Source organism: Tachypleus tridentatus, chromosome 6 (assembly GCF_004210375.1).
Source record: "Tachypleus tridentatus isolate NWPU-2018 chromosome 6, ASM421037v1, whole genome shotgun sequence".
Lineage (NCBI taxonomy): Eukaryota > Metazoa > Arthropoda > Merostomata > Xiphosura > Limulidae > Tachypleus > Tachypleus tridentatus.
The window spans coordinates 140,099,861-140,114,959 of record NC_134830.1 but is presented as its reverse complement, the minus strand read 5'-3'; the positions used below and the strand labels follow the sequence as shown (position 1 = coordinate 140,114,959).

At 29.7% G+C, this 15,099-nt stretch overlaps 1 protein-coding gene across 1 annotated transcript in view; it reads left to right on the top strand.

Annotated features, from left to right (window-relative positions):
• DAT (Sodium-dependent dopamine transporter) overlaps positions 1–15,099 on the top strand; it is a 124,351-nt gene that overhangs the window by 96,291 nt on the left and 12,961 nt on the right. The window contains exons 5-7 of the mRNA XM_076508269.1: positions 12,182–12,316; positions 14,026–14,129; positions 14,775–14,899. Of these exons, the coding sequence (XP_076364384.1) occupies positions 12,182–12,316; positions 14,026–14,129; positions 14,775–14,899 (364 nt within the window). The remainder of the gene's footprint in view (positions 1–12,181; positions 12,317–14,025; positions 14,130–14,774; positions 14,900–15,099) is intronic.

The following is a 15,099-nucleotide window of genomic DNA, read 5'->3' as shown; positions in this document are numbered from 1 at the left end:
TGATAATGTCCTTCTTTAGTTAAATATCAAGGTTTGTGTGATTGATAATGTCCTTCTTTAGTTAAATATCAAGGTTTGTGTGATTGATAATGTCCTTCTTTAGTTAAATATCAAGGTTTGTGTGATTGATAATGTCCTTCTTTAGTTAAATATCAAGGTTTGTGTGATTGATAATGTCCTTCTTTAGTTAAATATCAAGGTTTGTGTGATTGATAATGTCCTTCTTTAGTTAAATATCAAGGTTTGTGTGATTGATAATGTCCTTCTTTAGTTAAATATCAAGGTTTGTGTGATTGATAATGTCCTTCTTTAGTTAAATATCAAGGTTTGTGTGATTGATAATGTCCTTCTTTAGTTAAATATCAAGGTTTGTGTGATTGATAATGTCCTTCTTTAGTTAAATATCAAGGTTTGTGTGATTGATAATGTCCTTCTTTAGTTAAATATCAAGGTTTGTGTGATTGATAATGTCCTTCTTTAGTTAAATATCAAGGTTTGTGTGATTGATAATGTCCTTCTTTAGTTAAATATCAAGGTTTGTGTGATTGATAATGTCCTTCTTTAGTTAAATATCAAGGTTTGTGTGATTGATAATGTCCTTCTTTAGTTAAATATCAAGGTTTGTGTGATTGATAATGTCCTTCTTTAGTTAAATATCAAGGTTTGTGTGATTGATAATGTCCTTCTTTAGTTAAATATCAAGGTTTGTGTGATTGATAATGTCCTTCTTTAGTTAAATATCAAGGTTTGTGTGATTGATAATGTCCTTCTTTAGTTAAATATCAAGGTTTGTGTGATTGATAATGTCCTTCTTTAGTTAAATATCAAGGTTTGTGTGATTGATAATGTCCTTCTTTAGTTAAATATCAAGGTTTGTGTGATTGATAATGTCCTTCTTTAGTTAAATATCAAGGTTTGTGTGATTGATAATGTCCTCTTTAGTTAAATATCAAGGTTTGTGTGATTGATAATGTCCTTCTTTAAATATCAAGGTTTGTGTGATTGATAATGTCCTTCTTTAGTTAAATATCAAGGTTTGTGTGATTGATAATGTCCTTCTTTAGTTAAATATCAAGGTTTGTGTGATTGATAATGTCCTTCTTTAGTTAAATATCAAGGTTTGTGTGATTGATAATGTCCTTCTTTAGTTAAATATCAAGGTTTGTGTGATTGATAATGTCCTTCTTTAGTTAAATATCAAGGTTTGTGTGATTGATAATGTCCTTCTTTAGTTAAATATCAAGGTTTGTGTGATTGATAATGTCCTTCTTTAGTTAAATATCAAGGTTTGTGTGATTGATAATGTCCTTCTTTAGTTAAATATCAAGGTTTGTGTGATTGATAATGTCCTTCTTTAGTTAAATATCAAGGTTTGTGTGATTGATAATGTCCTTCTTTAGTTAAATATCAAGGTTTGTGTGATTGATAATGTCCTTTTTTAGTTAAATATCAAGGTTTGTGTGATTGATAATGTCCTTCTTTAGTTAAATATCAAGGTTTGTGTGATTGATAATGTCCTTCTTTAGTTAAATATCAAGGTTTGTGTGATTGATAATGTCCTTCTTTAGTTAAATATCAAGGTTTGTGTGATTGATAATGTCCTTCTTTAGTTAAATATCAAGGTTTGTGTGATTGATAATGTCCTTCTTTAGTTAAATATCAAGGTTTGTGTGATTGATAATGTCCTTCTTTAGTTAAATATCAAGGTTTGTGTGATTGATAATGTCCTTCTTTAGTTAAATATCAAGGTTTGTGTGATTGATAATGTCCTTCTTTAGTTAAATATCAAGGTTTGTGTGATTGATAATGTCCTTCTTTAGTTAAATATCAAGGTTTGTGTGATTGATAATGTCCTTCTTTAGTTAAATATCAAGGTTTGTGTGATTGATAATGTCCTTCTTTAGTTAAATATCAAGGTTTGTGTGATTGATAATGTCCTTCTTTAGTTAAATATCAAGGTTTGTGTGATTGATAATGTCCTTCTTTAGTTAAATATCAAGGTTTGTGTGATTGATAATGTCCTTCTTTAGTTAAATATCAAGGTTTGTGTGATTGATAATGTCCTTCTTTAGTTAAATATCAAGGTTTGTGTGATTGATAATGTCCTTCTTTAGTTAAATATCAAGGTTTGTGTGATTGATAATGTCCTTCTTTAGTTAAATATCAAGGTTTGTGTGATTGATAATGTCCTTCTTTAGTTAAATATCAAGGTTTGTGTGATTGATAATGTCCTTCTTTAGTTAAATATCAAGGTTTGTGTGATTGATAATGTCCTTCTTTAGTTAAATATCAAGGTTTGTGTGATTGATAATGTCCTTCTTTAGTTAAATATCAAGGTTTGTGTGATTGATAATGTCCTTCTTTAGTTAAATATCAAGGTTTGTGTGATTGATAATGTCCTTCTTTAGTTAAATATCAAGGTTTGTGTGATTGATAATGTCCTTCTTTAGTTAAATATCAAGGTTTGTGTGATTGATAATGTCCTTCTTTAGTTAAATATCAAGGTTTGTGTGATTGATAATGTCCTTCTTTAGTTAAATATCAAGGTTTGTGTGATTGATAATGTCCTTCTTTAGTTAAATATCAAGGTTTGTGTGATTGATAATGTCCTTCTTTAGTTAAATATCAAGGTTTGTGTGATTGATAATGTCCTTCTTTAGTTAAATATCAAGGTTTGTGTGATTGATAATGTCCTATCAAGGTTTGTGTGATTGATAATGTCCTTCTTAAATATCAAGGTTTGTGTGATTGATAATGTCCTTCTTTAGTTAAATATCAAGGTTTGTGTGATTGATAATGTCCTTCTTTAGTTAAATATCAAGGTTTGTGTGATTGATAATGTCCTTCTTTAGTTAAATATCAAGGTTTGTGTGATTGATAATGTCCTTCTTTAGTTAAATATCAAGGTTTGTGTGATTGATAATGTCCTTCTTTAGTTAAATATCAAGGTTTGTGTGATTGATAATGTCCTTCTTTAGTTAAATATCAAGGTTTGTGTGATTGATAATGTCCTTCTTTAGTTAAATATCAAGGTTTGTGTGATTGATAATGTCCTTCTTTAGTTAAATATCAAGGTTTGTGTGATTGATAATGTCCTTCTTTAGTTAAATATCAAGGTTTGTGTGATTGATAATGTCCTTCTTTAGTTAAATATCAAGGTTTGTGTGATTGATAATGTCCTTCTTTAGTTAAATATCAAGGTTTGTGTGATTGATAATGTCCTTCTTTAGTTAAATATCAAGGTTTGTGTGATTGATAATGTCCTTCAAGGTTTGTGTGATTGTTAAATATCAAGGTTTGTGTGATTGATAATGTCCTTCTTTAGTTAAATATCAAGGTTTGTGTGATTGATAATGTCCTTCTTTAGTTAAATATCAAGGTTTGTGTGATTGATAATGTCCTTCTTTAGTTAAATATCAAGGTTTGTGTGATTGATAATGTCCTTCTTTAGTTAAATATCAAGGTTTGTGTGATTGATAATGTCCTTCTTTAGTTAAATATCAAGGTTTGTGTGATTGATAATGTCCTTCTTTAGTTAAATATCAAGGTTTGTGTGATTGATAATGTCCTTCTTTTAAATATCAAGTTAAATATCAAGGTTTGTGTGATTGATAATGTCCTTCTTTAGTTAAATATCAAGGTTTGTGTGATTGATAATGTCCTTCTTTAGTTAAATATCAAGGTTTGTGTGATTGATAATGTCCTTCTTTAGTTAAATATCAAGGTTTGTGTGATTGATAATGTCCTTCTTTAGTTAAATATCAAGGTTTGTGTGATTGATAATGTCCTTCTTTAGTTAAATATCAAGGTTTGTGTGATTGATAATGTCCTTCTTTAGTTAAATATCAAGGTTTGTGTGATTGATAATGTCCTTCTTTGTGTGATTGTTAAATATCAAGGTTTGTGTGATTGATAATGTCCTTCTTTAGTTAAATATCAAGGTTTGTGTGATTGATAATGTCCTTCTTTAGTTAAATATCAAGGTTTGTGTGATTGATAATGTCCTTCTTTAGTTAAATATCAAGGTTTGTGTGATTGATAATGTCCTTCTTTAGTTAAATATCAAGGTTTGTGTGATTGATAATGTCCTTCTTTAGTTAAATATCAAGGTTTGTGTGATTGATAATGTCCTTCTTTAGTTAAATATCAAGGTTTGTGTGATTGATAATGTCCTTCTTTAGTTAAATATCAAGGTTTGTGTGATTGATAATGTCCTTCTTAGTTAAATATCAAGGTTTGTGTGATTGATAATGTCCTTCTTTAGTTAAATATCAAGGTTTGTGTGATTGATAATGTCCTTCTTTAGTTAAATATCAAGGTTTGTGTGATTGATAATGTCCTTCTTTAGTTAAATATCAAGGTTTGTGTGATTGATAATGTCCTTCTTTAGTTAAATATCAAGGTTTGTGTGATTGATAATGTCCTTCTTTAGTTAAATATCAAGGTTTGTGTGATTGATAATGTCCTTCTTTAGTTAAATATCAAGGTTTGTGTGATTGATAATGTCCTTCTTTAGTTAAATATCAAGGTTTGTGTGATTGATAATGTCCTTCTTTAGTTAAATATCAAGGTTTGTGTGATTGATAATGTCCTTCTTTAGTTAAATATCAAGGTTTGTGTGATTGATAATGTCCTTCTTTAGTTAAATATCAAGGTTTGTGTGATTGATAATGTCCTTTTTAGTTAAATATCAAGGTTTGTGTGATTGATAATGTCCTTCTTTTTAAATTAAATATCAAGGTTTGTGTGATTGATAATGTCCTTCTTTAGTTAAATATCAAGGTTTGTGTGATTGATAATGTCCTTCTTTAGTTAAATATCAAGGTTTGTGTGATTGATAATGTCCTTCTTAGTTAAATATCAAGGTTTGTGTGATTGATAATGTCCTTCTTTAGTTAAATATCAAGGTTTGTGTGATTGATAATGTCCTTCTTTAGTTAAATATCAAGGTTTGTGTGATTGATAATGTCCTTCTTTAGTTAAATATCAAGGTTTGTGTGATTGATAATGTCCTTCTTTAGTTAAATATCAAGGTTTGTGTGATTGATAATGTCCTTCTTTAGTTAAATATCAAGGTTTGTGTGATTGATAATGTCCTTCTTTAGTTAAATATCAAGGTTTGTGTGATTGATAATGTCCTTCTTTAGTTAAATATCAAGGTTTGTGTGATTGATAATGTCCTTCTTTAGTTAAATATCAAGGTTTGTGTGATTGATAATGTCCTTCTTTAGTTAAATATCAAGGTTTGTGTGATTGATAATGTCCTTCTTTAGTTAAATATCAAGGTTTGTGTGATTGATAATGTCCTTCTTTAGTTAAATATCAAGGTTTGTGTGATTGATAATGTCCTTCTTTAGTTAAATATCAAGGTTTGTGTGATTGATAATGTCCTTCTTTAGTTAAATATCAAGGTTTGTGTGATTGATAATGTCCTTCTTTAGTTAAATATCAAGGTTTGTGTGATTGATAATGTCCTTCTTTAGTTAAATATCAAGGTTTGTGTGATTGATAATGTCCTTCTTTAGTTAAATATCAAGGTTTGTGTGATTGATAATGTCCTTCTTTAGTTAAATATCAAGGTTTGTGTGATTGATAATGTCCTTCTTTAGTTAAATATCAAGGTTTGTGTGATTGATAATGTCCTTCTTTAGTTAAATATCAAGGTTTGTGTGATTGATAATGTCCTTCTTTAGTTAAATATCAAGGTTTGTGTGATTGATAATGTCCTTCTTTAGTTAAATATCAAGGTTTGTGTGATTGATAATGTCCTTCTTTAGTTAAATATCAAGGTTTGTGTGATTGATAATGTCCTTCTTTAGTTAAATATCAAGGTTTGTGTGATTGATAATGTCCTTCTTTAGTTAAATATCAAGGTTTGTGTGATTGATAATGTCCTTCTTTAGTTAAATATCAAGGTTTGTGTGATTGATAATGTCCTTCTTTAGTTAAATATCAAGGTTTGTGTGATTGATAATGTCCTTCTTTAGTTAAATATCAAGGTTTGTGTGATTGATAATGTCCTTCTTTAGTTAAATATCAAGGTTTGTGTGATTGATAATGTCCTTCTTTAGTTAAATATCAAGGTTTGTGTGATTGATAATGTCCTTCTTTAGTTAAATATCAAGGTTTGTGTGATTGATAATGTCCTTCTTTAGTTAAATATCAAGGTTTGTGTGATTGATAATGTCCTTCTTTAGTTAAATATCAAGGTTTGTGTGATTGATAATGTCCTTCTTTAGTTAAATATCAAGGTTTGTGTGATTGATAATGTCCTTTAGTTATTAAATATCAAGGTTTGTGTGATTGATAATGTCCTTCTTTTGTTAAATATCAAGGTTTGTGTGATTGATAATGTCCTTCTTTAGTTAAATATCAAGGTTTGTGTGATTGATAATGTCCTTCTTTAGTTAAATATCAAGGTTTGTGTGATTGATAATGTCCTTCTTTAGTTAAATATCAAGGTTTGTGTGATTGATAATGTCCTTCTTTAGTTAAATATCAAGGTTTGTGTGATTGATAATGTCCTTCTTTAGTTAAATATCAAGGTTTGTGTGATTGATAATGTCCTTCTTTAGTTAAATATCAAGGTTTGTGTGATTGATAATGTCCTTCTTTAGTTAAATATCAAGGTTTGTGTGATTGATAATGTCCTTCTTTAGTTAAATATCAAGGTTTGTGTGATTGATAATGTCCTTCTTTAGTTAAATATCAAGGTTTGTGTGATTGATAATGTCCTTCAAGGTTTGTGTGATTGATAATGTCCTTCTTTAGTTAAATATCAAGGTTTGTGTGATTGATAATGTCCTTCTTTAGTTAAATATCAAGGTTTGTGTGATTGATAATGTCCTTCTTTAGTTAAATATCAAGGTTTGTGTGATTGATAATGTCCTTCTTTAGTTAAATATCAAGGTTTGTGTGATTGATAATGTCCTTCTTTAGTTAAATATCAAGGTTTGTGTGATTGATAATGTCCTTCTTTAGTTAAATATCAAGGTTTGTGTGATTGATAATGTCCTTCTTTAGTTAAATATCAAGGTTTGTGTGATTGATAATGTCCTTCTTTAGTTAAATATCAAGGTTTGTGTGATTGATAATGTCCTTCTTTAGTTAAATATCAAGGTTTGTGTGATTGATAATGTCCTTCTTTAGTTAAATATCAAGGTTTGTGTGATTGATAATGTCCTTCTTTAGTTAAATATCAAGGTTTGTGTGATTGATAATGTCCTTCTTTAGTTAAATATCAAGGTTTGTGTGATTGATAATGTCCTTCTTTAGTTAAATATCAAGGTTTGTGTGATTGATAATGTCCTTCTTTAGTTAAATATCAAGGTTTGTGTGATTGATAATGTCCTTCTTTAGTTAAATATCAAGGTTTGTGTGATTGATAATGTCCTTCTTTAGTTAAATATCAAGGTTTGTGTGATTGATAATGTCCTTCTTTAGTTAAATATCAAGGTTTGTGTGATTGATAATGTCCTTCTTTAGTTAAATATCAAGGTTTGTGTGATTGATAATGTCCTTCTTTGTGTGAGTTAAAATATCAAGGTTTGTGTGATTGATAATGTCCTTCTTTAGTTAAATATCAAGGTTTGTGTGATTGATAATGTCCTTCTTTAGTTAAATATCAAGGTTTGTGTGATTGATAATGTCCTTCTTTAGTTAAATATCAAGGTTTGTGTGATTGATAATGTCCTTCTTTAGTTAAATATCAAGGTTTGTGTGATTGATAATGTCCTTCTTTAGTTAAATATCAAGGTTTGTGTGATTGATAATGTCCTTCTTTAGTTAAATATCAAGGTTTGTGTGATTGATAATGTCCTTCTTTAGTTAAATATCAAGGTTTGTGTGATTGATAATGTCCTTCTTTAGTTAAATATCAAGGTTTGTGTGATTGATAATGTCCTTCTTTAGTTAAATATCAAGGTTTGTGTGATTGATAATGTCCTTCTTTAGTTAAATATCAAGGTTTGTGTGATTGATAATGTCCTTCTTTAGTTAAATATCAAGGTTTGTGTGATTGATAATGTCCTTCTTTAGTTAAATATCAAGGTTTGTGTGATTGATAATGTCCTTCTTTAGTTAAATATCAAGGTTTGTGTGATTGATAATGTCCTTCTTTAGTTAAATATCAAGGTTTGTGTGATTGATAATGTCCTTCTTTATAATGTTAAAATATCAAGGTTTGTGTGATTGATAATGTCCTTCTTTAGTTAAATATCAAGGTTTGTGTGATTGATAATGTCCTTCTTTAGTTAAATATCAAGGTTTGTGTGATTGATAATGTCCTTCTTTAGTTAAATATCAAGGTTTGTGTGATTGATAATGTGTGATTGATAATGTCCTTCTTTAGTTAAATATCAAGGTTTGTGTGATTGATAATGTTAAATATCAAGGTTTGTGTGATTGATAATGTCCTTCTTTAGTTAAATATCAAGGTTTGTGTGATTGATAATGTCCTTCTTTAGTTAAATATCAAGGTTTGTGTGATTGATAATGTCCTTCTTTAGTTAAATATCAAGGTTTGTGTGATTGATAATGTCCTTCTTTAGTTAAATATCAAGGTTTGTGTGATTGATAATGTCCTTCTTTAGTTAAATATCAAGGTTTGTGTGATTGATAATGTCCTTCTTTAGTTAAATATCAAGGTTTGTGTGATTGATAATGTCCTTCTTTAGTTAAATATCAAGGTTTGTGTGATTGATAATGTCCTTCTTTAGTTAAATATCAAGGTTTGTGTGATTGATAATGTCCTTCTTTAGTTAAATATCAAGGTTTGTGTGATTGATAATGTCCTTCTTTAGTTAAATATCAAGGTTTGTGTGATTGATAATGTCCTTCTTTAGTTAAATATCAAGGTTTGTGTGATTGATAATGTCCTTCTTTAGTTAAATATCAAGGTTTGTGTGATTGATAATGTCCTTCTTTAGTTAAATATCAAGGTTTGTGTGATTGATAATGTCCTTCTTTAGTTAAATATCAAGGTTTGTGTGATTGATAATTCTTCCTTCAAGGTTTGTGTGATTGATAATGTCCTTCTTTAGTTAAATATCAAGGTTTGTGTGATTGATAATGTCCTTCTTTAGTTAAATATCAAGGTTTGTGTGATTGATAATGTCCTTCTTTAGTTAAATATCAAGGTTTGTGTGATTGATAATGTCCTTCTTTAGTTAAATATCAAGGTTTGTGTGATTGATAATGTCCTTCTTTAGTTAAATATCAAGGTTTGTGTGATTGATAATGTCCTTCTTTAGTTAAATATCAAGGTTTGTGTGATTGATAATGTCCTTCTTTAGTTAAATATCAAGGTTTGTGTGATTGATAATGTCCTTTTTAGTTAAATATCAAGGTTTGTGTGATTGATAATGTCCTTCTTTAGTTAAATATCAAGGTTTGTGTGATTGATAATGTCCTTCTTTAGTTAAATATCAAGGTTTGTGTGATTGATAATGTCCTTCTTTAGTTAAATATCAAGGTTTGTGTGATTGATAATGTCCTTCTTTATGTCCTTTGTGTGATTGATAATGTCCTTTTTAGTTAAATATCAAGGTTTGTGTGATTGATAATGTCCTTCTTTAGTTAAATATCAAGGTTTGTGTGATTGATAATGTCCTTCTTTAGTTAAATATCAAGGTTTGTGTGATTGATAATGTCCTTCTTTAGTTAAATATCAAGGTTTGTGTGATTGATAATGTCCTTCTTTAGTTAAATATCAAGGTTTGTGTGATTGATAATGTCCTTCTTTAGTTAAATATCAAGGTTTGTGTGATTGATAATGTCCTTCTTTAGTTAAATATCAAGGTTTGTGTGATTGATAATGTCCTTCTTTTAGTTAAATATCAAGGTTTGTGTGATTGATAATGTCCTTCTTTAGTTAAATATCAAGGTTTGTGTGATTGATAATGTCCTTCTTTAGTTAAATATCAAGGTTTGTGTGATTGATAATGTCCTTCTTTAGTTAAATATCAAGGTTTGTGTGATTGATAATGTCCTTCTTTAGTTAAATATCAAGGTTTGTGTGATTGATAATGTCCTTTTTAGTTAAATATCAAGGTTTGTGTGATTGATAATGTCCTTCTTTAGTTAAATATCAAGGTTTGTGTGATTGATAATGTCCTTCTTTAGTTAAATATCAAGGTTTGTGTGATTGATAATGTCCTTCTTTAGTTAAATATCAAGGTTTGTGTGATTGATAATGTCCTTCTTTAGTTAAATATCAAGGTTTGTGTGATTGATAATGTCCTTCTTTAGTTAAATATCAAGGTTTGTGTGATTGATAATGTCCTTCTTTAGTTAAATATCAAGGTTTGTGTGATTGATAATGTCCTTCTTTAGTTAAATATCAAGGTTTGTGTGATTGATAATGTCCTTCTTTAGTTAAATATCAAGGTTTGTGTGATTGATAATGTCCTTTTTTTAGTTAAATATCAAGGTTTGTGTGATTGATAATGTCCTTCTTTAGTTAAATATCAAGGTTTGTGTGATTGATAATGTCCTTCTTTAGTTAAATATCAAGGTTTGTGTGATTGATAATGTCCTTCTTTAGTTAAATATCAAGGTTTGTGTGATTGATAATGTCCTTCTTTAGTTAAATATCAAGGTTTGTGTGATTGATAATGTCCTTCTTTAGTTAAATATCAAGGTTTGTGTGATTGATAATGTCCTTCTTTAGTTAAATATCAAGGTTTGTGTGATTGATAATGTCCTTCTTTTGTTAAATATCAAGGTTTGTGTGATTGATAATGTTTGTTCTTTAATGTTTTTGTTAAATATCAAGTTTGTGTGATTGATAATGTCCTTCTTTTGTTAAATATCAAGGTTTGTGTGATTGATAATGTCCTTCTTTAGTTAAATATCAAGGTTTGTGTGATTGATAATGTCCTTTTTTAGTTAAATATCAAGGTTTGTGTGATTGATAATGTCCTTCTTTAGTTAAATATCAAGGTTTGTGTGATTGATAATGTCCTTCTTTAGTTAAATATCAAGGTTTGTGTGATTGATAATGTCCTTTTTTAGTTAAATATCAAGGTTTGTGTGATTGATAATGTCCTTCTTTAGTTAAATATCAAGGTTTGTGTGATTGATAATGTCCTTTATTAGTTAAATATCAAGGTTTGTGTGATTAATAATGTCCTTGTTTAGTTAAATATCAAGGTTTGTGTGATTGATAATGCTTTTTTAGTTAAATATCAAGGTTTGTGTGATTGATAATGTCCTTCTTTAGTTAAATATCAAGGTTTGTGTGATTGATAATGTCCTTCTTTAGTTAAATATCAAGGTTTGTGTGATTGATAATGTCCTTCTTTAGTTAAATATCAAGGTTTGTGTTATTGATAATGTCCTTCTTTAGTTAAACATCAAGGTTTGTGTGATTGATAATGTCCTTCTTTTGTTAAATATCAATGTTTGTGTGATTGATAATGTCCTTCTTTAGTTAAATATCAAGGTTTGTGTTATTGATAATGTCCTTTTTCAGTTAAATATCAAGGTTTGTGTGATTGATAATGTCCTTCTTTAGCTAAATATCAAGGTTTGTGTGATTGATAATGTCCTTGTTTAGTTAGATATCAAGGTTTGTGTAATTGATAATGTCCTTTTTTGGTTAAATATCAAGGTTTGTGTGATTGATAATGTCCTTCTTTTGTTAAATATCAAGGTTTGTGTGATTGATAATGTCCTTCTTTAGTTAAATATCAAGGTTTGTGTGATTGATAATGTCTTCTTTAGTTAAATATCAAGGTTTGTGTGATTGATAATGTCCTTCTTTTGTTAAATATCAAGGTTTGTGTTATTGATAATGTCCTTCTGTAGTTAAATATCAAGGTTTGTGTGATTGATAATGTCCTTCTTTTGTTAAATATCAAGGTTTGTGTGATTGATAATGTCCTTCTTTAGTTAAATATCAAGGTTTGTGTGATTGATAATGTCCTTCTTTTGTTAAATATCAAGGTTTGTGTGATTGATAATGTCCTTCTTTAGTTAAATATCAAGGTTTGTGTGATTGATAATGTCCTTCTTTAGTTAAATATCAAGGTTTGTGTGATTGATAATGTCCTTCTTTTGTTAAATTTCAAGTTTAGAGAAACGTTTTGGTGTTGTAATCTCTTCCTGATGTTCCTCCTTAACCAAATAATTGATTTATATACAGAGACACAACTGTCTTTAATTTAACCTCTTACTTAAGGTGGTGTGGTTCACCGCCCTCTTCCCATATGTCGTTCTTTTCATCCTGTTGATTCGTGGACTGACTCTTCCTGGAGCACTCGAAGGCATCAAGTTCTACCTGACCCCAAATTTTGCTGCTTTAATGAAACCCAACGTAAGTTCTTGGCTTAAGATCAAGTCAAACATTCATTTTTTGTTGTGATTTTCTTTGTCATTATCAAAGCACTAAATCATATGTTGTTAAAAGTTAATTTTTGTGAGCTGATGCCACAATCCTTTAAACAAACAGTCACCTGATGATGTCACAATATATGTGAGAAGAATACTTAAAATGTGAGTTTTAATTGAAGCTTTGAATAATGGATGAATTTAGTAGCGCTGATGGAGAACTACTGTTACAAATATTTATTAACCGCTGTTATCCGTAAGGTCGAATAAACAAATATCAAAGTATATAACATAGCTAACAATAAATTACTATTTAACAAGGCGTGTTTAATGTTCTTTTCCTTTTATCTATAATTTCCACTGACAATGACTGAGTACTTTCTATTATAAGAATATTGAACATGCAAATCAGGAGGTCACGTGATAACCACAGCCTATATGCTCGTAGTGGAACGGAATGTGTCAAATCAGAACTACATTTTGATATCGTTTGTTCAAAAGTAGATACGGTGACGCTGCCAAACATTATTTAGTTTTGGGAAGGGTATGTAAAAACTATCTCAGATGATAGAAGTGTTCAAATCGTGTATTTAAGATTTACAAATTATGGATATCCCTCATATTTAATAACATTGAAAAGCAAATGAAAATGGATCAATTAGGGACACCATGACCATCAAGAAAGAGGTTTACAACAAGTCTTACCCGAGCTATGCTAAACAAGAGCAGCATATTGTAAAAGATAATAACACCGATTTCAGTGGCAAAAACCACCCATGTGTTCAGAAACACTATGCAACATAATCAAGAAGGATCTTCTTTAAGCGAAACCGACAGATTATGGGTTCACCAAACAAGGCTTCCAGTCATACCTTCTGTTCATCCGTTACATTCCATAATCAAGTGGAGAATTAAATGGGTATTCGAAGTATTCCATATGAAGACTTACCAGTCAAGTTACCTAGTGCAGCGACTATGGATTTCTGTGATATCAGACAATTGAAATGTCACTGAGAACCCGTCATCCTCATATAGTAAATGGATTAAGAAGACCATGCAATGAACAGTGTAGTGTTTGGGACATGACAGTCTTACAACGGAGCTTATAACAGTGTAAACTACGCTGTAGGACTATTACCAAAATGCACGGTCATCAAACAGAGCATGACAGATATCGTGACACAGATTGTAACGACGTGTTGATGTCTACAAAACCATTTTAATATAATGTACTCAACTTTCGGAATCCCAATATCTCATGGGGTTAAGCCAGCTAAAAATGTAAAATAATACTCGCAATAATTATGTACCATAAATAAATTTAAAACTTATAAAAATAAATAAACACAACAAACATTGTTAATTAAAATAACTTTAAAAATGGAATGGGTTGTAACTTAATATAGATTCTGTGTACTCCCTAAATCAGCAGTTTAGAAACTGAAATTACTCTCTTTCTTTGTCTGTATGTTTGTTTTAGAGTAAAGCCACATTAAGATAAATCGAAACCCGTATTTTAGCGTTTTAAGTTCGTATATTTACTACTGTTCGATGAGACGAGGTACACAACAGTTGGTGGTGGGTGATGTTGACCAATTCCCTTCATACCGATCTACCAGTTTAGAATGAGGTTCGAGTCTTGTGTATCAAACAAACAGTCACTAATATTAATTATGTTCTTGTTTTTATACATAGGTTTGGGTTGACGCAGCCACCCAAGTTATGTTCTCGTTAGGCCCAGGATTTGGTGTTATTCTGGCGTATGCTAGTTACAATAAGTTCCATAACAATGTTTACAGGTATGGAATTTACAGCCACAAAAAATTCAAATATTAGCCAATAAATTAAACCAGTTTTGTGAAAGAAATGGTGATAATACCGTGTCATATCTAAAATGGTAATAACAGCCTGTAATATCTAAAATGGTAATAACAGCCTGTAATATCTAAATGGTAATAACAGCCTGCTATGTTTAATCTCGACATTCGCAAAAATTCTAACCATAATAATTTTACAAATACTTTAGTATTCAAAATAAACATTCTGACCGAGATTGTTTTTGTCATGTTTCAAATACAAGATTGCTACAGTACAGAATTATGGTGATTTAACAACCAACAATACAACATTACGGTAAGTAAATAACTGCAAAACATTATTATGGTAACTTAAAAACCAACAATACAACATTACGGTAAGTAAATAACTACAAAACATTATTGTCGTAACTTTAAAACCAACAATACAACATTACTGTAAGTAAATATTGACATATGTGATTACCTCCTCTTCAGGTGAGGTACTAACATGTTACGATCTAAAGAGTGGTCCTTCCTCATTGATAAATACTGACATATTGTATGGTTACATCCTCTTGACGTGTATATAACAACGTACTTGTGGATGACGCTGTCCACTAAAAGAGGGACGATTTCTTTTTACAGGGACGCCCTGCTCACAAGTGCCGTAAACAGCGCCACCAGCTTCTTGGCTGGATTTGTGATTTTTTCAGTATTAGGATACATGGCTGGCCAACTGAATATGGAGGTAAAGGACGTAGCGGCAGACGGTAATTTTGCTTTGTTTCAAACGCTTCAAACCTAGCCACAGACAAGTTTGTTAAATTACCATATTTTATTTCTTCAAAAAATATAAAGCTTGACTCCTTGTCGAATGTTATTGTCTCCGCTAAAGAATAAAATAATAAGGACATTTAAATATATATATATTATTTTCAAGAATCTTCGTTTCTGCTAACCCTGTTTCACT